This window comes from Leuresthes tenuis, unplaced genomic scaffold (genome assembly GCF_036924035.1).
Source record: "Leuresthes tenuis unplaced genomic scaffold, fLeuTen1.0.hap1 SCAF_2, whole genome shotgun sequence".
NCBI classification, from domain to species: domain Eukaryota; kingdom Metazoa; phylum Chordata; class Actinopteri; order Atheriniformes; family Atherinopsidae; genus Leuresthes; species Leuresthes tenuis.
Genome location: NW_027325356.1, coordinates 23,019,649 through 23,045,017, shown reverse-complemented (window position 1 = coordinate 23,045,017; position 25,369 = coordinate 23,019,649). Strand labels below are relative to the sequence as shown.

The window sequence follows — 25,369 nt, the reverse complement described above, 5'->3', positions numbered from 1 at the left end:
GATAAATAGGCTCAACGAGGAGCTTGTCTGTAGTCGCAGATTGGTTCCGAGGCACAAACATGGCGTCCGCGTTGATGAAGGTTGCAGGTTGGTTTATGGCGATGATTATCTAACTGCCATATTGACACTTTTCCACACTAATTTCTGCAGGGATAGTTTTTTTTACTCCGAGTCGTTGTCGAGCTTCAAACGGAACTTCATCGTTGGAGAACAAAACTATGCTCGCGTGACGTCTCCAGGTTGTCTTTAAACGTTTGTGTACATTGTATTTAGACGAGTTACTTTTAAATGAAAGTACACAGGAATGACTTTTGAGTCTTAAAACGTCTGTACATTTTTTAGATATCCCTCGGAAATTATATTTGAAATAATTTCCCGAAAAACTTAATTTTTTTTGTCTTATCCATTTGTAAACGCACACCTCACTTTGGATTGTTAACAAATGTATATCCATGTAGGTCCGCTCGCCATTAAGCCCGCGCTATGGAAGACGAACCTTGTTCAAACCAACACACCTTTTTATTTTATTATTGGGCAGGGACTGCAGAGCATCTCTAATATCATGAAAATGTGTCCAGAATATTAAAACCTTATCAATAGTTGATTCTGAATGTCTATCTAATTCAGTGGCAGGCGTTTCCAGATGTTCTCTTGTCACGCTATTGAGGGCGCATTCAACAGCCCCCCTCCATCAGAGCGTCCCTGGATCTCTGTGGAAGCTGGGGAAGCTGAACCACATTGCCATCGCTGTGCCTGACATGGAGAAGGCCACAGCTCTGTATCGGGATGTGCTCGGGGCCAAGGTGAGCGACAAAGTGCCCCTGCCGGAGCATGGCGTCTACACGGTGTTTGTGGAGCTTGGCAACACTAAGCTGGAGCTGCTCCATCCTCTGGGGGAGAAGAGCCCCATCGCTGGCTTCTTGTTGAAGAACAAGTCAGGAGGGATGCACCACATTTGTATTGAGGTGAGACGTCGCCATTTGGATTACTATTGGGTGTGCTCTGTCAGTATTGAGGAGTACACACTTAAACTTCCCAATAATAAACTGAAATAATGGCGCAGAACGTTACCACTTGTCAAAGCAAGAGTGATTACTGAAGGCTCTGCCAGAAATGTTGTGCATGCGACCCAGCGTCCATAGCAGACATTTTTACTTGTTGTAGGAAAGACTAGCACTAACGCACCTGAATGGACTTGTTCGATGTACATGATTTTTATATTAACGTCTTTATTGGAAGATTGAGTTTTCTCGGGTTTCGCAATGCATCAGAAGTAAATTTGCAGTGGTCAGTTCATGTAAATTTCAGAAACTTGTGTGCTATTATATGGAGTTCAGACAGACTGGTCTGCCTCATCTCTCAAACTTGGTACATAAGATATGCTAGAAAGGTTTTTGTTAATGAAGGGAATTTTTTTTGTAGTTTTTATTCATAATTTCAAAGTTTTCCTAAGGGATCAATTTTGGATCTTTAACATTGGTTAAACATGACCTGATTTGGCAGAATATTTTATTCGAAGCAATTTGCACACCAGTAAGACCATGGGGCAATGTGGGGTAAAGTATCTTGCTCAAGGACCTCTCAGCATGTGTTTAATGAAGCTCAGATTATCTGATTGCTAAAAAGCTGCTCCCCCACTTAAAACTGAATGGAAAATATTAAGTTTAGAAGGAGGAGGGGGGGGGGGGGGGGGCAATCATTTTAGCCTTTTTAAAAAATGTACAGACGGCCAATCTCTTAATGCATTATGGCGTTAACCAAGCTTTCCTCTTGGTGGCAGGTGGACGACATTACCGCTGCGGTGGCCGACCTGAAGGCAAAGAACATCAGAACCCTGTCCGCAGAGCCTCGACTCGGCGCTCATGGGAAGCCGGTCATGTTTCTTCATCCTAAAGACTGCGACGGTGTGTTAGTGGAGCTGGAGGAAGCATGAACGTCTCTGCCTGGCCGAGCTTTGCGATCACATCGGTGTATTCCACAGCCACCTTGATGATGTAGTGATAACAGTGTTTCTTCTTCCTCATAGCGCTCCTCGTTTCAGGAACTTGCTTGTTGACTTCCCTGTTTTGTTGGGAACAAATAACAATGTATTGTGTTTTGACAATTTCTATAAAGTATTCTGCCAACCACTGAGTCCTGACTGTTTGAAGTTAAAGTAAACTTGCTGCTTATCTATTCTCCAGTGTACTACTGGCTGCTTAAAGCAGTGTCCTTAACAGATTTTCCTTATTACATTTTCAAAAGTTAGACATTTTAGAGTTTGTTTTTTCCAAATCTACACTGCTCTTCAGTAGGCTCTGTGCTGGTTGTCTTATTTTCAGATCACCACTAGAGTGACTGACAAGCAGTCAGGAATGGGTATTGCAAAATCCTGGAACTCACTTGTGCCTGTGCTCACTTGGACATTTTATTTAGGCTTCCTGTAAAAAGTTTTACTGTCTCACTCAGAAATCCCCATCATACTTTTTCCCTGCCATTGCCTTTGTCTAATCTTTGTTCCAAGTGACATAATTCATTCTGAATGCCAAGATGACACTCGGCTAATGTTGTATAATTATACTTAAGTCTGTCTTCAATTGAGATTTAAAATCATGTCATAAGAAACTCATGACAAAATTTACAGTGTTGCCCTTTTACAAATGTAATATTCACTGAAAGGGTAGTTTACATCTTTATCTATGTGTGGGTTTCTGTCTTTTAAAGCAATGCTGTAAGTCCAAACATTTCAACCCAAAGGGATTTCACAATCTTGTGGAAATCCCAAATGTCAGCAATTCAATTTTATTTATATAGCGCCAGATTACAACAATTGTCATCTCAAGGCACTTGAGTAATATAGTCCAATTCATTGTAATTGCATTCCAATTAATTCATATAGAGCCAATTCAAAAAAATTAATATCCTAGCTAAGGAAACCAACAGATTGCACCGAAACTTGTCTTCAGTCCAATCTCCTGTCCTGAGCGTGACTGGAAAGGAACGACTCCCTTTTAACAGGAAGAAACCTCTGGCAGAACCAGACTCAGGAAGGGTGGCCATCCGCCTCGACCAGCTGGGGTTCGAGAAGACAGAAAAGAGGGGGGAAAAACACCATAACGCCATTCAAAGGATATCTGTTGGAACAGGGAAACACAAGTTAATAACCACAATGTCACATGTACATAAAATCAATTGTGAAATTAAACGGGGAAAAAGTGAGGAAAGGTGTGACAGATGAGGTCCCCCAGCAGTCTAAGCCTATAGCAGCTTAACTATGGGATGTTTCAGGATTACCTGAGCCATCCCTAACTATAAGCTTTATCAAAAAGGAAAGTTTTAAGCCTAATCTTAAAAGTGGAAAGAGTGTCTGCTTCCCGGACATTTACTGGCAGCTTATTCCACAAGAGAGGGGCCTGATAACTGAAGGCTCTGCCTCCCATTCTACTTTTAGAAACTCTGGGAACAACAAGTAAACCTGCAGTTTGGGAGCGAAGTGCTCTGTTAGGAAAATATCTTACAATTAAATCTTTAAGATATGATGGAGCTCGTCATTAAGAGCTTTATATGTGAGAAGAAGAATCTTAAATTCTATTCTGAATTTAACAGGGAGCCAATGAAGAGAAGCTAAAACTGGAGAAACATGATCTCTCCTGTTAGTTCTCATTAGAACTCTGGCTGCAGCATTTTGGATCAGCTGGAGGCTTTTCAGAGAATATGTGGGACAGCCCAATAATAAGGAATTACAGTAGTCCAATCTTGAAGTAACAAATGCATGAAATAGTGTCTCTGTATCACCCTGAGACAGGATGTTCCTGATTTTAGCAATATTACGAAGGTGAAAGAAGGCAGTCCTAGAAACCAGTTTTATATGTGCGTCAAATGATAAATTCTGGTCAAAAATAACTCCAAGGTTCCTCACTGTAGAACTAGAAGCCAAGGAAATATTCAGTGTAAATCGTGCCTTAAAATAAATCCTGAATAGTTTCTTTGATTTTGAAGGAGCAGTGAGGTCAGGAAAAATGTGTCCTTGGTTCATTTTGTAAACACGATAAAGCTCCCCTGAAGAATTGCTTCAGGTTATTCTGAGAACTCGTGGGGGGGGGTTTAAGTTTAAGGTTTCAGCACAGTTATTACAACTCATTGTAGTTTGTTTATTCACTTTCAGATGCTCCCATGTTGCACTCCTGCTCCATGAACATCTCCCTTTTTTTTTTTTTACAGAATATTGCACTTTTAAGTCCCCGTATTGCAATTAAAGCGAGTTAGGAATTAAATGTAGACCCCGTGTTGAAACAATCTAGAAAATTCCATAAAATTCTTGTGTGGCTTTGGAAGGAAGTGAAGTATTTTCATGTCGCTTTCAAAATGAATACCTCTTTGCATGACATCGTCTGAGGTCAAAAGAAATCCCCTGTATGGGGGGTAAGGCATGAAAGTATTTGTTTACATGATAAATCAAGTCTTTTTATCAGAATGATTTTGCTAGACTAAACAGCAATGAAGATTCCACTGCTCCAAAGCCATCTAGAAACAAAATATCGCACTGCAGTTTGCAACTGCACAGGAGACAAAGAAATGACTTTGGGCTAAATGCCATCCAGCCTGGTGAAAACAAACCCAAGCTGCTGGGCAAGTGTTATATTTGGAGGGAAATGTGTGAGGCTCGCCAGCTGTAGGCCTTGAACCTTGAATCATGGCGGTGGCAGCGGGATGTTGGGTCTACTCTACCAAAATGGATTGTATCGTGTACATATGTGGATATATTTATCCAACATCTCATGTCATAAAGCAAGAGGGTTAAAACTTAATTGTACACAGGAGCTTATAAGTGAACAGTCACGCCAAGGTAATGAAGAGGAAGTCTAAAAACCTGAATCCAATAAATTGTTTGCAGTCGTGTGCGTCACAGAGGGCTTCAAACCTCACGAGAGCTCAGTCTGTACGAATGGCTCAAAACTCCAACATACAGACCAGCTGCACACCAGTACTGCCAAATACTTAAGTGAGCTGACTCTTCAGTATTATAGCATTACAGATTTGTCCAGACTTAATAGACACCTGACTTCAACAGTACAGACAGCAACTTAGAAAGCTCATCTTTGTTAATAACAGGATAACCAATGAAACTGACACCTCAGTGACAGATGCTTATTAGTTTTGCAGCAAGCTGCCCATTTTGGCGTTACACTACATATTTTGTATAGCTTCCCAGCTCTGAGGAAAATAGTAATTATGCCCTGCGTATTCATCACCCCCCCCTTATTTTTCCTCCCTTGGGAATCTATTACTTTAAGGTTTACACTTCAAAATTAGACCTAGCAGATCTCTAACGCCGCTTTATTTGCAAACATGGAAAAACACGAGGATGAAATCTGTCCCCTCTAGTTGCGTTTTCCCCAAATAATGGAAGTGAAACAGATTTGCACAGCTCAATATAGACAATTCAAATGCTCACTTCACCACTGGAAAACATTAACAGAAACAAGAGAAAATCAGAAACCAGAGGGTTCCATTTATTTGGTCTGACAAACAACACCTGGCATAAAACACAGTAAATGCAAAGTGAAGACATGAACACAGCTGTGGAAGATGGAGCTCTAAATGTAACAACTCACACGAGTTCATAGAAGTATAATGCAAATGAGATGACAATATTATGAATACTATAAGTTTAAATGACTAGCAGGTACCATGCAGAAGATGTCATACTTTGAAAACAAAGAAGCAGGATACAAATATTCAAATATAGAAGCTTTTGGAAAAAATTCTCTGGACGGATTTAGCTGCTTTCTTTGCCCAGAGTGTGTTTGTCAAACAGGTACTCGGCCATGCCGTTCTGAGGCGCTCCCATGCGGCGCAGGTTGGTCACCCAGTCTCCCAGCTCTTTGATGGACTTCACCTGCTCGTCAAGGTAGTGGGTCTCAATGAAGTCGCACAACTGAAAGGAAAATGAAGAGTAGTCGCATAAGAGCTGCACCACAAAACTAGGCAGAACTGCCCGTCAGACACAGACTTCTCCAGCAGCTGGAGAGCTTTGCATGCCAAGAAAAATAAGTCAGCGATCTACTTTAATGTACATCTGCCTTCAGATTCCCTAGCTGCACTGTCTAAATGTCATATTTAAGTCTAAATGACGCTTTCACATCTTTCAGAAAACAAAGAGGGAAACCTCCAGGCTTTGTTTGTAGTTACTGAGAAGAAATCGATCTTATTGTGTCCAAAGTTCAAAATTTTTTTTAGTTTTAGTGCCTTTGACCAGATATGGGGCTTTTCTTGATTATGTGCAATCACCGTGCTGTGGTTTAATACTCACATGTGGGTCATTGTGATCAGAGCAGAGCTTGTGCAAGTCCAGCAGAGACTGGTTCACACTCTTCTCAAGCTGCAGGGCACACTCAAGAGCCTCGACACCACTGGCCCACTCATCCCTGTCGGGCTTCTATATGGAAAAAAAAGAGAAAAGGTTGGATGTCAGTGAGACATTTAGTCATGAGAGGGAGGCCCACAAACTGACGCAGATGAGCCTTCAGATCACCTTAATCTGAGTCTGCAGATTAACGTTTTACTGCGTTTCTGTTCTGAAAAGATAAGCAGCACATCCCGCTCACGCCCTCTCTATCTTTTTGGCGCTCCCAATATGGGCCTTGCGATACTGGTGAACCCGCGACCTCACGCCCAGCAGCAAGTTTAGAAAAATAAGTTTACTCAAAACGATCTCAGGAAAAAAAAAAAACAACCATGGGTCATTTTCACAAAGCTCATACCCTGATATCTTGCAGGAAGATCCTTCCCCCCCTCTGGTTCTGCAGTTTCATGAGCTTCTCTGCATGCTCGCGCTCCTCGTGCGACTGACCACGGAAGAACTTGGCAAAGTTGTGTAACGCCAGATCATCTCGGTCGAAGTAATATCCCTGCGAGGAAGAGAGAGGGGACACAATTATAAGTTGCTGTAAAAGCTCCTGAACCACAATGCAAAGATTTTAGCCCGGCTTTCAAGAAACCGGCCATATTCACCTTTAGAGAGACAGCAGAGAGAAAAGGAAGCCATTTGTTGGGAGAAAACTGGTTAGAGTGACTCAGGCCTTTTAAGAGCTACCCACATGCTTTTCCCAGAACATGATCTCAAAAAGGAATGTCAACCATTGTTTAATTACTCTGTCACATAACACCCATCTCCCTGCAGTCCAAATAACTTATACTTTTAAGCTGGCAGACTGCCTGCACTAACATAACCATAATGCAGCATTTTATACTGCAATCAAAAGAAAAAAATAAATCTCAAACAAAGCGGTCACAGTTCCTCTTTCACTCGACACTTCCACCCGTGTTGTCAACACCTGTAACAGTTTTTTTTTTTCTTCTTCCCCTTATTGATCCTTAGCTGCTAAACCAACGAAGCTCCTGGACTCTCACCATAGACAAGTAGACGTAGGAGGCATACAGCTCCAGGTTGATCTGCCTGTTGATTGCAGCCTCGCAGTCTTGGTGGAAGTTTTGTCTCACCTGGGAACTCATGGCTCTGAAAAACAGAAATTGGACCACATTAATCTCGGTCACCCAGATATACAATGGGAGAAACTTACGATGGTTACAAAAAACGACAACAACAAAAGCATAAATACTATATTATGGAATTTTATGTCGATTACGAAACGAAAAGTATTAAATACTATTTTTTTTACTCCGCCCTACCAATGCGGACATTTGCATATCTTTAATGGGAAAAACAGTGTCTGAATCCAGGTCATCGTTCACCTTGCTGATGCTAATAAGACTGCGCAGAGGCTGGAGAACACCAACTGCGCTAAGGGCCACGTTAGCGGCGGCAAGGTGAAAAACCGAACCAGGACAAATACGTTACATTCCGCTTAACACGGACCAACAATACGGTGTCTGCGGTAACTCCTACTCCGAGTAAACAAGCACACACACATAGCTATGATATGTATTCTTACCTTATCTCAGTAGTAGATGGGCTCGTGAGGAGGTCGTCGCTGTCCCGAGTGCTTGCTTTGTTAGCAAAACAGTTATCTGCCGAGCTAAGCGTGGTTTAGGATAACTTAGCTAGCGAGTGTCTTATCTGAGCTTGAAGTTCAAATTGACGTTATCGATGCAACTGTTACCGTCAGCGGTGTAAAAAGACAGATAAAAGGTTGCCGTTCAAGCACTGTTGAAGCAGGTAACCTTCACCGTCCGCTAACAAGTGGATCAACTGTGAGAGTTGTTGCCTGGATGTCGCCAAATAAATGAGTTGGTACGGACCGTTACGTAAGTGCCTGAAGAGGGCGGAGCATGAACGTAACAAAGCACGTATCAGCTTCATGGCGCTCGGTTGCGTAACTATTTCTCAATTTAGTTAATTTAGTCATTTTAGTCAATTTAGTTTAATTGCTTTTGAATGCAGTATACTCATCCGACAAATAAAATCCCTGTAAGTTGTTATTTCGCAGGTAAATATGTTTAATTCAAATCATCGTGAATAAACGAAATGACTCTCAAACATACTGTGGAAGAGAACAAGCTGCCTGCATTAAAAGCTAAGAGGTTACTTCCTTCCATTGTTAGATTGGATTCAGTGCGTGACTTAACAACATTCAACAGTATAACTCTTTAAAAAGGAACCTCTCAGCACAAAAAAATGCCACCTTTAACATTTCAACTACACTTTGCTTGTCAGGGACAAATTTCTAATGCTGAACTTTTATGACATAATATTTTAACATGCGCCCACCAAAACCCCCCACTTGGTTTATTCTTTAGGTTCTTTATGGGCTACCTGCAGCATTTATGAAACATTTAGCTGTGTTGTGCTAATTCAAACGTGACGTGTTTTTAATTTTTCAGTTTTTATTTGACAGACACCCTTTTTTTTCAGAATTCTTGCTTTCTAGAGTCAGCAAGAAATCAAAATCTAGTTTTATAGTCCACAATCACGAGTATGTATGCCGTATCAGAGTCAAAGAGGACAGGCACTCTGCATACTGCTGAATCAGCTTTGAACCCATGAGATAAGTCATCTGGTTGGGTTTTTTTTTATTTAACAATGACATTGGCAAATGTAAGAAGTTTGGGATTAAGTAACTGTGATTTGTCACACCCCGGAAACATGATTCATTGTCTTTGAGAGACATGCTGGTTTTCTTGGAGAAAATATGATAGATTGAAATGATTCTATAGTTAATGTAAAGTGAGATTATCAGCCAGGAGAATACAGCCTACTAGAAACCATAGATTTACAATGTGTGGTAGTTAAAAATGGAATGAAATAACTATAGTTTTCAATGTGAATAATCTTACATATCAATGATGGTTGATATTGTTAATAATTGAATATAGTTTTTCTCATAAATTTCTGTGTTGAAGGAACCTGCCGTGTCAAGATCTGCTAATGATGCTGATCCACAAACACACACCACGCTGAACACATCTCTGAGTAGCTCGTATGTGCAGGGTGAGGGGTAAAGGCACGGGTTAGAGGCAGTTTTTATGCTGAGTTGTTGCTGTAACTTCCACAAGGCATTATTTATAAGAAATGTTTGGGTTGTGTGTCATGGTTGGATTTGCAGCTTCCACTATTGGCTAAGGAATGGAAAATTATTAGCACGGGTGTTGCTTCTGTCAGAGAAAGCAAAACTGCAGTCTTAACAGTTGTGCTGGAAAAGAAACAAAGGGATTCAGTCTTTGTGTGATACAAACTACTGTTGTGATTGCGTTCTGATGTATTGCAAAGCTTTTGTCAAACAGAATTGTTGTAGTTCAGTCATGAAATGGCTCTAAGATGGTTCGGTACCGTCTTCGTTTACAGCTGAGTGTGGACTCAAGAGTCAGCGATTGCTATGGCAATAAAAGCAACAGCTGCACATGAAGCGAGACAAGAGATGATGCAAACCCTGCAAAGCTACTGGAACCGGGTGGTTGGGATTTTTACAACGAGGTTACAGTAAATAATTGATATTCAGGGTGTCGACCTTTGAACCCTGTGAAATACAGTGACATGAGCCAAACTGAGTTCAACTCACTGGTAATAGTTAATGTTTTATTGTATACAAATGCAACTGGCAACACTAAAACCTTGTGTTACGAGCCATTTTGCAATAATGTCTTCATCAAAATTCTCTTCAGTGAATTATAAAGTATACATAGATATATTTCACTAAAAATCCCTGATACTGCATACTATATACAGTATAAACCCATCTAACCATATACCTATTCTAATAGAGAACAGTCCTCAAAAGAAGCTAAACATGTAAGCTTTCAAGCTAAAATGCAGAAATGTATTTGGCCCTAGACTTTTTTTTTTATTGATGCTTTTTATCATCATCGGGTGCTTTTCAGGTTAGCTACAGACATACAGCCAGGTCACCTGCACCAGTCTGGTGTAGGGATGCATCTGATGTCCTGGACTATCTAAACCAAACAAATTCTTACTCCCAGTATATACAATTATTGAAGGATCTCTCAAGTTTCACTCCCCATTTCTAGCAGAAGTCTATATTGCCATCTAGTGTCCACCAGGCACAGTTACACGCATGCCGATGCTGAAGTAAGTCTTAAATTCAGCCTTCTATCAGAGCCGTCAACTTGTTCCGCTACTCGATTAAATGGATCGATCCTGTAGTCTGGAATGAGGGAAGTTGTTTTTGTCCATCATGAAAATTAAACTCCTCACCCAAGACTGACGGTGTGCAGTCTACTCAAGGTGTGTTTTAGCTTTTACAAAGATTTAAAAATCTCAATGGATGTTACTGGCTCAAATCAAATTATTTGTAACATTTTACAAGAACAGAATGTCAAGATTTTCTTTTTTCAAAACTTTATTTATCATTTGAAAAAGTTTAGTCGAAGAGGCCGAATCCCATGTCGTCATCAGAACCCTCCTCAGACTCTTCTTTCTTCTCCTCCTTCTTCTCCTCAGCTGCAGAACAAAAAAAACGTTTTAATAGTTGGTCCAACAAAACACACCGACCATCCTTCAAACAAATACAAAAAAAGTATAAAGCCTACATGTCTCGTACCCACCAGATACAATCAGTGAGGTTTAACTTATGTCCTTCAATTCTATGAAAAATGACCCAACTTGGCGGCAGGTAACCACATCGACACAAAGCAGAGGCAAGAGTGTCACTGATGCTGACAAAGTGCTAAACGGAAATGCTCACCTGCAGCAGGAGCTGCAGCTCCACCTGCGCCAGCGGCTCCAGAGCTGGCAACGGCTACGGCGCCACCTGCTGGTACGCTGGCCAGCTTGCCGTAACCTGAGGAGACACATTGGCAGACATGAATCACAAGCGATAGCTCAGACACTAGACAGAGACAAGATAGGTTACAAATACTTAAAACTGGATAAGAGCCTGTACTACACTGTACAGTGGATTCTTGGCGTCACTGGATTTAGGTTTAATTTATTGGTTTATTCAAGTTAAACACCAAATCCCACAACATCTGTGGCAAAAGAGCAACTTCATGGAATTATGACACCACTACGGACCACTTACAGTCAAAAAGGTGTGAAGTAAGCGTTCATTACTTGCAGAATATCATTATTTAGGAAGATACTTTAAAACTGGTTCATGCGTTAATGGCTCCAAACTACAGGTTTTTACCCCATTTTCAGGTTTTCGATGCATGTCAAAATGTGCGACCCTATTTATTTTAATAAGCAGTGAGAACACCGCCGGCATGCTTTGAGGGCTTATCTTAATCGTATTTTCGTATTCGTACACAGGGAATTTATTTAATCTTACTGTACCCAATATCAAAAATAGTTAACTTCTTTAAAAGAATAATACATTTTCTTACATTACATCAACTTTACAGATGTTTTTATCGAGTGCGACGAATGAGGGAATTGTGTGGTTCTTTGGCATATAGACTGGGGAAGCTGGGAATCAAACCACCAACCATCGAAAAGGATAACCACTCTACATCATGAGCTACAGATGCATGTGATGTGGTACTGAAATGTACCCACAGTACATGTTTCTTGCTGCTGCACATATTCCAAAAAAATCCTAAGAACCCGAACTGATTAAATCCATACGGACTCAAACATAAGATCTTAACAATACCTTTAATGAAAGATTATTCTCGCAGTTAAACACACACACACACACACACATACAAACATCTGGACCCGTGACAAAACGTCCGACTCACCTGTGGCAATGACCTCATCCACATTCTTGCCTTTGAGCTCAGAGACGACCTGTTTGAAAAGATCAAAATACATGAACATCTCAAAAGGCGGCAAACATCTGGTGGGCAAAATGCAGTCAGAACATCAGAAGCGCAAAGACACGGGGGCGGCTCCATACCTTCTCCAGGCGTGTGTCATCAGACTCGATGCCAACGCTCTCCAGGATTTTCTTGATGTCCTTGGCCTCTGGGCTTTCGGTGCCGCTCAGGGCAGCGAGCAGGTAAGCAGCAACGTAACGCATCCTAAAACACAAGCAGGTTTAAGCAGGAGACTGAAAAACAGCTCTTTTACATTATATAAGAAAAGAGAAAAAGCACCTGGTGCAGACTATGTTAGAGTTTTCAAATTGTGACCCCCCCAAAAGCTAACAAACTGTCGGGTTTTGTTAGACTTATAAATAAATCAAGTGTAACTAGGCTTTCATGCAGATAAACAACTCTTAAAGTCTATGAGAGGTAAGGGCATCGTTTAAATTACAGCTTAGCTACATGCAAAGGAATATCCAGTTGTCTAGAGGGCATGTTGTAACTGTTGAAACTTTCACATGATGAGTAGGGATACATCTGACAGCTTCTCATGTAGATCAATTTGCGACTTTAACGACTTGTGATCATTTGAGACACAACAAGCCGAGCCTCATCAACGAGGAGAACAGCATCTTTTAAAGGATTACAAATGTCTCGAACTGGTTCCTTTTTTATTTTTTATCTCATCAACCCATATGAAACGTGACAACCGGAGAAATGTTTCACAGTTTAACACCCATGCGTCGGCGTGTAGTTTGCTCCCGCTCCCATCAGCTAACAGAGCCGCAGCTAAGCTAGCAGGAAAATTACGAAAAAAAAATCGCCAAGATGCCACTTAGCAACTATTCAAGCCACCAGGGTTGGAAGTTAGCTCTTTTTCAATGGGAAAAATTATCATTTTCACACCGGTAACTGCTTTAATTTTGTTTAAAAAGGACACTCACTTGAGCTAAGCTGGGGAACGCGTGTTCACTTCGAGGTTGGCTCGGACAGAAAGGAAGTTACGTCTTCGGCTGAAAGCGGAAAAAGCTTCTTCTTCTTCTTCGTGAAGAATAAAGAGTAAACAAAAGCTGCGTTGAGGCCTGCTGCACAGGAGGGTGCTTGCAGCACAAATATTTGCTAAACCAAATAAAAAACGGGCACTCGAGTTTATTAACGAGGAATCAGTTTTAAAACATCCATGCTGTACCTACAACATTCACCTCACGAGCATAAATCAGGACAATCTGTGAACTTGTGCTTCTTAATCAAACAGTAACAAATGTTGTTGCTTCCTAAAAAGAAACTGTTATAAAAGTGGTTACAGTTTCTTGGAAATCTCTGGTGAAAACCTATAAAGTTTGTTTTTGTGCCTACATTAATATCCATACGTAGAGGATGCTAACTCACCTTTCTGCTTTTTCTTTTTAATGGACCATACCATCACTTAGGTCAGTCTGATATGTCAGTTCTCTCAGTCTAACTCACGAGAAAATGTATTTTGTGATGCTTTCAAAACTTGCTTCCCCCCGTTAAAACTTTTGTGACACCACGGCAGTTCACTCACCTCTCAGTAATGTCTCCTTGTCTTGCCAGAAACAGTCGCCTTATTCAGGCCAATCCAATCACACAAATGCACGTTATACTATATATTAACTTGAAAGCATTTTTTTTTTCTTCTTCCCTGTGTGCTGCTTCTGCTGCCGATTTGGCTCCGGATCCAGTTTGGCCTCCTGCTTCTTCCTTGGTCCCTGCTGCTGCTTAGTTTGCTCCAGGATGTGATTGATTCTGGCTGCCAGAAAAGATGAAGTGAACCATCCACACATGCGAGTCTGCAACGGATGGCGTCAACAGCGTCAGAAACCAGCAGCTGTGCTGTGGTCTCAAGCTGTAGTGTGAACAACCAGCTCTAATGAATCTCTGTCACGTGCACTGCTTGGTTCCAGGCAAACAACCCCGATCTGCTCCTGAGCTCCTGTTACAGAGTTCCTCTCAGAAATATACAGTATATATATATATATATATATATACACACACACATATAAGCACCCTTTTAAATGTAACTGAACGCAATGTGACTGCTTTAAGTTAACTTGATTACTGATGAGAGCAGCAGACTCAACAAACTCAGTCATCTATTAGCAAAGCTACTGTGTCAAAGTCTGCAAAACAAAAATAATTGTACTATTATAAAATAAAGAATAGAATGAACAAAATCAGAATAAACCGCAGGAGGTCACTGCAAACAGCGGGCAGAGAATTCTAGTCAAAAGCAGGTATCTTTGTTAACATGAATAATTCCTACTCCGACTAAATCATCGTTGAGATTAACCGGCTTTTTTTCCCAACTATGATAAGTGAAAATGTTGGTTGTAAAAAGGGCTAAAGAATCAAGATCCGGTCACATGGACCTTTTTGCTTTGGAAGTTTTTTTCCTGAATGAAATAACCTGCCATGACAAGAGTTGTTTAAATTCCCCACACTCTGAGGAGCTTCGCTGCATCCTGGAAACACTGGACCAGCGTGTACGGCACAAAAGGGGACAGTTTCTTCCCAGAATTCCTTGTGGCAGAAACTTTCAAAGCTGTCCAAACACCTGTGATTTGAGAGGATAGATACAAGGACAGGAAGGCGAGGCTGAGCAGCCTGTGAAATACAATACAATACCCCTTTCCCTTTTGAAATAATGAACCTTGATAATAAAGTAATATCTCATACATTTTTTATACTGATATATGTATACGATAGCCTCCATCTAAAAAACATAAGACTGCATTAGACAAAGAACCTAAAGCCCTTTCTGTAGTTTCAGTGTTGCAGATGCACAGTGCAGCTTCATGTGGGTCCGTATAACTTTCTGCTAACATCTTCCAACAAGGTAGAGAAAAAAAAAAGCTGATGAAAACAACAAAAACGACTTGATGTTGGGGTTTTAAAAAAATAAATAAACAGAACCTATGACAAGGGGCACAAGTTATTCTTATATACAGTGAGGAGTGCAATAACAGGTACTTCCTTTGGACACTTTTGCTGTAAAAGATGTTCAAACAGCGGGTTTCAAATTCATAGATGCAAGCATGATTTATTGAGCTTCTAATCCAGCTACTGTTATGTTCTACAGCACAACATTTTACATCCGACATCAACGCAACACAGCAAATTAGAAACAAACCAAAACACAAGATAACACAACATCTACACGCATTACTATTAAATAACCACTGACTTAAACATCTCAAAACATTATAAAAATCTTAACAAATGTTGCAAGTTTGGTATTGGTCCTTTAAAGAAAAGAACAATCAGTTTAGAGCTGATCTCGGACGGTTCAATCCATCCTCCCATCGGAGCCGCTTTCCAGACAAACCGAGCTGATGCGGCCCCGGTCACACACAATCAAAATAGATGTACCAACCATTCCTGGTATCTGCTTTTTAGGAAAAATCACTTATAAAAATTGAGAAAAATATCAAAAGAAAACCATTATAAAAAAAATCATTCTATTGACTATTCTGATATAGAGACAAGTAAAGCGGGTAAAAAGTTGGAGGGTGCTCTCTGAATGGTCAGTGGCGTTCAGTGGAAAATCGTGACTGTGCAATCTAAATAACTCATTACATCGTATTCCTCGTTTACTTTACATGTATGTTTGTGAGGAGTGTATGGAGCAAGCTACTGTTGGATAAAACACACGTATGAGACATACTATACATTATTTAAAGACTTATATGTACACCAGACCCTATCTCTGCCTCCGGGTGGCCTATGGATTGGTCTCTTACTCTACCAACCTCTCTTAAATATGAGCACGTTTGCCAACACACACATTTAAATCCCTCTATTTAGCATTATTAGCAGTGTATATGAATATCTATCACAAATGTATCGTTTTACTGTACTCCCAAATAACTGATTGGTGACATATCAGCCTGCACTTTGAGCCTCACCAGGAAACGCTGGCATTGACTCATACTTTAATAAACGCTGTAATAGTCAGTTTGTTAGTGCTTAATTGAAAGCCACAATGCAACGTGTGGCTGCCTGTTCTTCTTCAGGCCTCCTGATGACCATTAGTTGTAGAAGCTGTGAAGATCACAAGTAGATCTTCACTGCGCCTCCTTGATAGTGATCAATACGAGGCTGTTGTGGTGATAAACTTTGCAAATGTCTCTTTATGTCACCTTACACGAGTCTGGATGGGGTGGCCCCGAAAATAGTTTTTTTTCTTTGTTTTTTTAGGCAGATTCGTCGTAGTTATTTTCAGAAAAATGATGGGAAATTTTTTTTTTTTTTTGCACCAACACATTATTTTCCAAAGTTTGTAAATGACTTTGCATAGGTAATCGATTTGCATTAAGCTTGCGTGTTTAATTCCTGTTTTTGCTCCACATTTCAGCAGTTTTTCAGACGTCTGTAGGAGCGCGTTCGCTGAACCGGAGCGAGCAACGTGCTCATTGTGTACCGTTGCTTTTCTTGCAATATTTAAGAGAAGAAACAAACAAAAAAAAAAGTAAATAAACACCTTCCAGATTTGGATGAAGACAGTCTTGCAGGTGACCGTGACTGAAGCGCGTTGACTAATGATGACTTTAGTCCCCGACTTTACTTCAGTGTAACTTTCATTTTCCTTCCAGTTATTGGCAGAATATCAAAACAGCAATGATGTCTGACACATGCTCTAGCTTTACACCGGCGATATTTTTGGTACTCGGTGATGCAATTTGGATGTATAGATCACTGAAAGCGCACAAACACATCTCTACTGATTTTCTTTAATCCAAGCCTTCATTACTTCTGAATAAGCTGTGAACAACTCGCTGAGTTGCCCTTACTGAGCCCTGGTGTATGTGAAGAGACGGTGGACAAAATGACAAAAGAACACCAAACTGTACATTCAGTGGCTAAACTGAGGCTATTTTGGTCTGTATTTAAGATGGCTTCCTGTCACATGTCAAAGAGTAGTGGCACATTTAATGGGATATGGACTCGTTATGACAAAACGTCTTCGTTAAATTTGAGACTGAGTATAAAGTCATTGTATCCACCATCTACTTTCTACTTTATTTGGATGAATCAGAGGCGTCTTTATTCTTGTTCTGGAGTGTCAGCGACGCAGAGCGTTGATGCTGAGACTGGACGACAGTATGGCTTGGTCTGCGTTACGTTTACAGCATGCTGCACACATAGCACCACCCATTTTGAAAACCAACAAGTGACGAATCTCTGGATCTCAATAAATTTGTTCTTGAGATATTTTGCCATCCATCAAAGTCAATCTAACAGACAGACATTCAATCGTCACACTTTCCAGTCACCGGGCGAGCAAGGAAATGTCTTCAAGTGCTCGCTGTTAACGTTAAACGCCATTTAAAAGTAAACTGTGACTTGTTTGACTGACATGACGCGTGCAAGCCTAGAAGCTGGATCTGAGCTTGTCCCTCAGGCCAGGCTGATCTGAGATCACCAGCTGACAACACAAGACATTTTTATCCTCATATGAATATCATTTATAGCACATTGCAAACTCTTGAGAAATATCAAATATTTAGTGTAGTGATGCAAATGTGGGAACTAATGTAGCTGCTTTGACATTAGCCCGCTTTAAAATGCATATGAGATCGTTTGGCAGTAATCGGAAATGAAATGTCCATTATTGTTATTCTCTTTTCAACACCACCTGCAGTTTGGAAACTACATATGAGCGCATGTGCGCCACCAAAACTTGGATTTAACAGTGCAAAAGACATTTGTTAGTAATAACGGGAGATATGATAGTGAGGTTTTAAATTATTGCTCAAAATCATTGAAGTACGTCTTATTATTATTTAAAACGGAGCACCTCAAAATTAAGCAGCTATTTAAATTGTTATCCCAGTACCTGTGTAGTCTTTGTCTTTAATTCAGATCCTCTAAAGATGTAATTGATCACCCAAATTAAACTTTCAAATGAAGTGAATGATTCATTTAAGACACTTTAGCTTTGAAAAGAGATGGAAAAATACACAGAGAATTTTACAGCATAATCACTGTTCTCTAAAGTCTTGGTGGATGTGTGGAAGTCACATGTCACTCAGTGAAAGTTCACATCAGGCATTGTTGTGGTAATGACTGCTTGATATGATATCAACAGGTCTAAGTTAACTTTAACTGTGACTGAATGAACTTTCATGAAACGCTGTAGCTGGCTAAATAAAAACGGCACATAAAGCAGATTTCTACTTTATAGTGACAACCACAAGTTTACATACAGCATTTCAATTTCCTTTTGGGTTTTCTGAAATCAGATTAGGATAATAAAAAAAAAAAAAAACAACACCCACTTAGATGTCTCAAAATGCTCTTAAAAAAGCCTCTTAGCAAAGAGAGCACTGCACCAATTTAAGTTCTTCAATTCAGTCCTGATCCCAACCCTGTCAAAATATGTGGATACTTACCAACACTGTCAAAGAGAGGCGTGAAATATCCAAACAGACTTAATCTCTGGTAGTTTGTTGATGGATGTCTAACAAAACCACCTGGTCCAGGTGCTACTTGTTTGGGAACTTTCAACCAGATATCATATTCTTTTATATGCATTTTTTTGTAACCCTAAATCGATTTCAGGAAACCAAAAATCTAATCAAAACTTTTCTCCACATTTTTTCTGTCCAAGAAAGTCAGTCAAAGTAATCAAAAGTCAAATTATTGCTACGATATTCGTGTCTACGGTGAGTGTGTGTAAACTTCCAAATTAAACTTTAAGTCATGACAAGTTAACTGGAAGCTGAAGTTCATCCTGACAGCACGCTGAGTGCAGACTTAATGCTTATGAAGGTTTGTTATTCTGATAAAAGTTGAAATGTGGGCTCTGAGGTGGCACCAATTTTATTCACGAGTTGCTGAGGCCCCATTCCATCACTTACATTCTCTGCAGGGCCTTTTATAGCACGGTAGAAAATCCAAAGGCTAAGCCCAGGGAAGAACCTTAAAAGAAGCATCACTTTTTAGTTTTGGAGTGAGCTTACTGTGGTTTTGCTTAGTACTGAAGATGTTGTCTCTATAATTCATACAAACTGTCATCAATTCCTCCAAAAACTAATTTGCACATGCCTGTCATGTGGCAATAAAAAATAAAACTGCACCTTTTGAAGTTTGCACAATTAAAGGGTTTCACATATCATTACCGTGTATCTACATCGAACAAACAAAAAATTAAAATAAAAACTGACACTAACAGATGCAAAGCATTTAGTTAGTCCTGCCACAAGCATTTAATCACCAGTGCGTAACTTTAAACCATTAAAAGAAAAATGAGGTCAGTTGACACAGTACATAAGATCAATGTGTTTGCCCTGAGGCACTTGGTAGTGGATGTGATAAAACAATTAAAAACACCACCTTTCTTGTCAAAGGAGTCATACATTTTGTCTCAAAAGTACTCAAAGTTGCATTCAAATTGTCAATTTCAAAAGTAATGCACAAGGTGTGACTCACGCTGACAATCATAATCATTCTAGTGTTCGTCTAGAGTTTAGTGTCTGGTACAGTAACAATGGTGAATATTAAAAATGCTACAGAGGAGGTTAACAACACAATATACAGTAAGTCTGAGGAGGATCAACAACTAAAAACTTCAATCTTTTTTCCTTTGTTGGGGGTGGAGAGGGGGAGCGAGGAGATAAGAAAGTGACCAGAACAGTTGGCCAGTAAGCTAGAGAAGGGAGCCGGGCATCAACATGAAAAAAAAAAAGAAGAAAAAAAATAAAATCCTACTGGGGATAGTTGTTCTGTTGCCGGCGCTTTGCCGACCTCATTTTCTCAAAGCGTGACTCCATTTCCTCTAGGACTTTGGGGGTGTACCTTACTACCAGCTTCACTGTGCCCTGAGCCGCTTTGAGGAGTTCCACCGCTTTCTCGTGGTGCTCACCTTCCACACTCTGGAAAAAATACAATACACAGAAACACAGAGTACTCTTTAGTACTAATAATGCATTTCTTTCTGAAAATATTTTCGGAGCCTTTAGGTAAAGTTCAAAACTGTTTTTATCTGTAACTTCTTGTAAGGAGGTACTTTGTTACAGTTGAGGGTGACTCACTGTCCCTGAGGGACATTGTGAAACGGCTCCCGATTACTCTGAAACTGGCCAAATGCACGATGAGGTTTATGAAAGGTTTTGTTTTCCTGGAGGCTGCTTCGGGTTAACCTTGGTGAGAACGTGGACCGATGAAAAGGCTTTTACGAGCTCATTCAACTAAGACATAATCAACATAGTTACACAACTATTTCTCTTGCCAGATTTCTTAAGATTCCCCTGAGCTTCCTGGAGGAAAAAACAAAAGTTACAAGATGTGTGCAGAGATGAGCTTTGGAGAGACAGCGATGTTGGTACTAATTCTGTACATTAAAATGACACGATTCATGGCGAAAGACGGTAAAGCTGCACCTTAGCATCAGCACAGAGTCTGTGTGGTTCAGGTCCTGCAGTAAACCATCCTGATAACTCACACTTTAAACTGCCAATATTGCTCTGCACAGTGTCTAATATATTTCAGTTCATCCTGAGGGGAATCCTCCTGCTGTTCATGTGGTTTCCTCCATCTCTCCACAACAGTTCTGTATGTGTGTTTCCTCATCTGGACAAGGGGTGTCAAAGGCCTGCTCAGGGCAAACTGACTCAACGCGTAGATGTTAATCAATGGTTGTAAGTTGTTCATTAAGTGATTATCATCTTGTGGATGAATGAAGCGCTCCTTAAAAACACATCAGCTTTACTATTATTTGTGTGTACCCAGTTTCTGTATGAACACCCAAGAGCCAGATGTTGACAGGTGTTTCTATCATTTTTTTTTTTTAAACCTGTGTGAAACTGCAACTGTGGCATGCGCAAAGGTTTAAAAGTCAGTACTTTGCAACCCACCTTAGACATACTGAAAGCAGGTTTTTATTACCTTCTCACTGTTTGCCGAATGCCATTTCAAAGTTTCAGCTTACATTTCTTAACGATTGGAAGGGAGTTTGAGTTTTAAGTTGGCTCATCATCATCTCAGTGTCTGAAAACCAGAATTACAAGGTGCCCTCTCAACTGACAAGTCGTTACAAGTCTTTCAGACCAGCAGCAGCATCTGGGATGACAACCATACAGTTTTCTCCTCCTCTTCACCAGGCACACAGCAGATCTGTTTTATTCTGACAGGAAAGTGCATTTGGGAGTCTGGTGCATACATCTCATTGCCAAACGTTTTCCCTCTTTGAACGTCTCCCTAATGTCATAATTGATATAATTGTTGGCTTTGTGCTACAACAGACAGATGGCTTCACTTGTAGAGGATTTTGATGGCTAATTGTGAGTGGTCCGAAGCTGCTAACTACAAGTTGTTCAGCTGAGCTTTCACCGATGACCCACAGAATTCTGAACTCATTGCTCAAACCTCTGCATAGGTGTGTCTTTGATAACTAACAGTGCATATCTAAATGGATTCAAATGTTTCAAATGTTTCAAATGTTCAGAGTTGCATAAACTGTCCACAAAGACACTATAAAACACAGACGTGTCATGCTAAAGCTCCAAACTGACCATCTTTGAGTAAGTAATGATTCTTTGAATTAAACGTACCACTCCGTTAACAGAGAGCAGCTGGTCGCCTCTTTTCAGGCCTCCGTGTCGGTCGGCGATGCCTCCTGGGATGATCCGTGAGATGTAAATAGGTGAGTTTTGCTCCTTTCCACCCATTATATTGAAACCCAGGCCTTCTTCTGTCTTGGGCAGCTCCACAACACGTGGGTGTGAGTGTCCCTCACTCGCTGCAAAAGCTGCCACTGTAGCCTACGAAAAAGCAAAATAGGTTGTTCAGCCTTCACAAACATACCGCATTCACGGCACTCAATAACAATATGAACTGCGTGTTCCCTTAAGACATAGAAGATCTGAAATTTATGTTGAGGAAAGCTGGCTCAACTTGTCGTGTATTAGACAGTAATTGACTTGGGTCTACCTTCGCTGTAGCGTTGGCCCGGACTTCAGGACTGCTGTTGATGTCCACAGTTTCATACACATGCTCATAAACCTGAAAGCACGTTCAGAAAGCAAAATTAACAAACCAAACACCAGACAAAGGAGATTGCACTGCACAGTGAAGAGCTTAAAAGAGTCTCACTTCTCTGACAGCATTACAGAATTCACTCTGTAAGACTCTCTGCAGCGCCTGCAGCTTCTGAGGAGGCACTTCTCCTGTCCTCTGGAGCTTATCGAGCAGTTCAATAGCACGGTTGATGTCTGTCACAAAAACAAGCGGAGCACCATTAAGGTTTTACATTAACATCGAGATTAAAAATAAGAAAATAATGCATTTGCTTGTGTGACTCTCTGTACTCAGTCTCAACACATGTAAAACTAAAAAAAAATGGTAACACACAGGTACACTCTACAGACGCTTGATAAGTCCTAGAAAAATCCAGCTTGATAAAACTAAAAATGGGAAAGTGGGTTTTCATTTCTCTGTTCCATATCAGGTGGTACAATCTGCAAAAGCTTGTAAAGTTACATAATCTAGTTACATTAAATTAATTTCACTCATGATTCACTGACATACAAATGTGTCCTATTTCTCTGAGTCATGCCTGAAAGTGGATGTAACTGGTATGTTTGGTAGGATGTTAAATTTTAGGTGCTTTTATTGTAATGAAAAGAAAGGAAAGAGATTTATATTCCTGTTTGAATAGTGGTCAAGGAAGGATAATTCAATTAAATTTAAAAGAACATATGTAAACAAACAAAAAAATACATACCAGCTCTTTTGGTGAGTACATCCACATCATTAATTTCTTGTTATACAAGTAAGAAATTGCCTTTTTCTGCATTATCAAAGTATTCTGTTCTGATTTTTAAAAAATATATAAATATATATTTACCATTTTAGAGTTACTTTGGTGCAAGTCAATAGCAAGCCAGCGCTAGATGCTACTGTAGCTTTTAAATTACGTAAGAAGCAACAACCTCCATTATCTTCATCCTTTAGGATGTTAAAAATCGAAGGGATAATTTCACATGTTGCGTATTTTTGCTGTTTATTTGTCAGGGTGACAATAAAAACCTGGCAGACAAATGACCATTTTGCCAGAGTCAGGGCTAATTTAATCAGTAGGAAGACTTGCGTTGAAAACCAGTCTCCAGACAATACATTCATTCCTTGCTACTAATAATGAAGGACGAATTAGCAAGATCGTGTCTTGTATTTACTGGAAACAAACGTTAACCAAACTACCTGACTTTGTCAATCACCATTTGCTGTCATTAATTTCAGCTAATTAGCTAGTGCGCAAATTAAACGATATAACTATAAGGGCTATAGGTTACTTGGCTTGGTACCGCAAATATATACAACCGGTCATTAACGATTCAAAAGAAATCATCAAGACAAGGTTATCCCATCAAACAAAAGAGACTGTATTCAAAAACTATCTCTAGTTTTATTCAAGCAATGTTAGCTAAGCTAACGTCTCCCTCTAATCACAACAAAAAAAAGCTAGCTAGCTAATTTACATTACCTCTTTCCAGTCGCACAGGCTCCCCAAGTGATGCCATTTTCGAAATTAGCGGTTAAGCGAGTTTAGGCAGATATTCCACTAAAAGGGAGATATGGAAAACTAAATTTGGTAATCCTGGCTAACGTTTCGTGCGCTTAACTGAGACGATAAATCAGATTAGCCAAGTTAGCTCAGCTAGGCTAGCTGCTAGTGTCATGGTGCGTTCAGTAAACCTCGTAAAGTGGAAAGCTCAGCAAAAAGAAGATATTTCCCATGAGTCAATGTTATACGTTTTTTTTTCTTTTGAATCAAAATTTTAGAAAATACAAATATTTCTTATTAAATAGTGTGTCCATTTAGAGTTTAATAGAGTTTAATACATCATACACACAAACATATCTGAATCACCCATGGCTCAGTCTAGTGGGCAGTTATTATTGTCTTCCTCTCACTCCTCCCTACACCTTATCCCTCAGTCCATATTTAATTTATGGAGCTGAGTTCAACTCGAGATTTAATCTGTTCAGAATCAGGATTAACCATAGAAATGTGTGTTTTACCTTGCTGTGTAGTGCAATATATTTGAGGGACTATTGAGAGGGATCAGAGATATGTTTGGGATACAGCGTTATACATTTAAATGCAAGATTTAACTTGCGTGATTTCAGATCAAGGGGTCAGATAGTCGCACTCCCTTTCCAATCTCAGTTTAACTGATAGGGTGGGTGTATTCAAAGGTCTTGATCCTACAAACCTCTATAGGATGCTTGAAGCAATGTCCGGTGTCAAAGGCAGAAAGGCCCAAGTGCAGGCTTTCTGCGAGGAGTAGCCTCTCTACTGCCCTCGGCTGGTTGACTGCAGCACTTCTTGTGACTCAAGTGCAAAAACCCGCAGAAATTCGCTGCTGCACAGCTCTCTGTGGGCTGAAACTTTGGAGCATGATTCATTTCTGACCACACCCCAGCTGGTGAGGAACACACAAACAGTTAGTCTTGGACAGCTGATGAAAAATACTTGCTGTGACATTTCTGATCGGGGTATGACGGAAGACACAACACCACTGCAGCCACAGTAGTTTGGTTTGTTTTAGAAACAAAAGCAACGCTTGTTTTTTTTTCTTCTTCTTCAAACACAACTCTTGCTCAATGAAATCCCACATTATACTGTGAAATATATTCAGCTGCATTGTTTTTGATCACAGAAGACAATATTGTCCGTCTCTTTGCTAACATAGACTTGCTCATAGAAAACCAGTGAGTCTGATCCTTTACTAAGTATGTAATTGGCATATAGTTAACATTTTTGTTGTTAATCAAAAACAGCCCGTACCCATGATAAAAAGGATCTCAAAAAACTAATCTAATAACAATACCAGAATGTTTGATTTGTTGTTGTTTATGCTGGGGATGTCTTGGTTTCTTGAATTGACAAAACCATTCCAACTCCATCTTATTTTTGTTTAAAGAGCAGATCAGCTGCTCTTCTGTCTGCATCACAATAGCATGACTTATTGATATTGTCAATTTTTACATGTTTGTTTTGTGACCATGACAGGAAGCTTTTTGTTGGATACACACTATAGCAACTCATTTGAGAATCTTCTGTTTGAATGGAGACTATTTGCTCATTCTGGAGCAATTTCTTATTTTCAACAAAGTTAACTCACTGTGTCTTCATCAGGTC

General features: G+C 40.1%; 4 protein-coding genes across 5 annotated transcripts; 1 reads left to right on the top strand and 3 right to left on the bottom strand.

Annotated features, from left to right (window-relative positions):
- The first annotated feature begins 21 nt into the window (after positions 1–21).
- Positions 22–2,129, top strand: mcee (methylmalonyl CoA epimerase). The gene is made up of 3 exons (XM_072380740.1): positions 22–87; positions 628–965; positions 1,781–2,129. The coding sequence occupies exons 1-3, from the start codon at positions 60–62 to the stop codon at positions 1,931–1,933; spliced, it is 519 nt and encodes a 172-aa protein (XP_072236841.1). The 5' UTR covers positions 22–59; the 3' UTR covers positions 1,934–2,129.
- Positions 2,130–5,471: 3,342 nt separating this feature from the next.
- LOC140302007 (ferritin, heavy subunit) lies at positions 5,472–8,220 on the bottom strand. The gene is made up of 5 exons (XM_072380739.1): positions 7,935–8,220; positions 7,393–7,498; positions 6,744–6,890; positions 6,293–6,418; positions 5,472–5,917 (listed from the first exon to the last, which is right to left on the bottom strand). Exons 2-5 carry the CDS (start codon positions 7,492–7,494, stop codon positions 5,759–5,761), a joined length of 534 nt encoding a protein of 177 aa, XP_072236840.1. The 5' UTR covers positions 7,495–7,498; positions 7,935–8,220; the 3' UTR covers positions 5,472–5,758.
- A 2,558-nt stretch (positions 8,221–10,778) lies between these two features.
- On the bottom strand, positions 10,779–13,247 carry LOC140302010 (large ribosomal subunit protein P2-like). The gene is made up of 5 exons (XM_072380742.1): positions 13,149–13,247; positions 12,297–12,420; positions 12,139–12,187; positions 11,142–11,237; positions 10,779–10,897 (listed from the first exon to the last, which is right to left on the bottom strand). The coding sequence occupies exons 2-5, from the start codon at positions 12,417–12,419 to the stop codon at positions 10,818–10,820; spliced, it is 348 nt and encodes a 115-aa protein (XP_072236843.1). The 5' UTR covers position 12,420; positions 13,149–13,247; the 3' UTR covers positions 10,779–10,817.
- A 1,991-nt stretch (positions 13,248–15,238) lies between these two features.
- Positions 15,239–23,923, bottom strand: lin7c (lin-7 homolog C (C. elegans)). Of its 2 annotated transcripts, XR_011914941.1 has the most exons (6): positions 23,708–23,923; positions 22,318–22,436; positions 22,156–22,227; positions 21,777–21,986; positions 17,394–20,099; positions 15,239–17,331 (listed from the first exon to the last, which is right to left on the bottom strand). XR_011914941.1 is itself a non-coding variant. In XM_072380720.1 (5 exons), the coding sequence occupies exons 1-5, from the start codon at positions 23,742–23,744 to the stop codon at positions 19,932–19,934; spliced, it is 606 nt and encodes a 201-aa protein (XP_072236821.1). In that variant the 5' UTR covers positions 23,745–23,923; the 3' UTR covers positions 15,239–19,931. The 2 variants fall into 2 exon arrangements, 1 of the variants encoding a protein (XP_072236821.1); XM_072380720.1 differs by having other exon boundaries at positions 15,239–20,099.
- Positions 23,924–25,369: the final 1,446 nt, after the last annotated feature.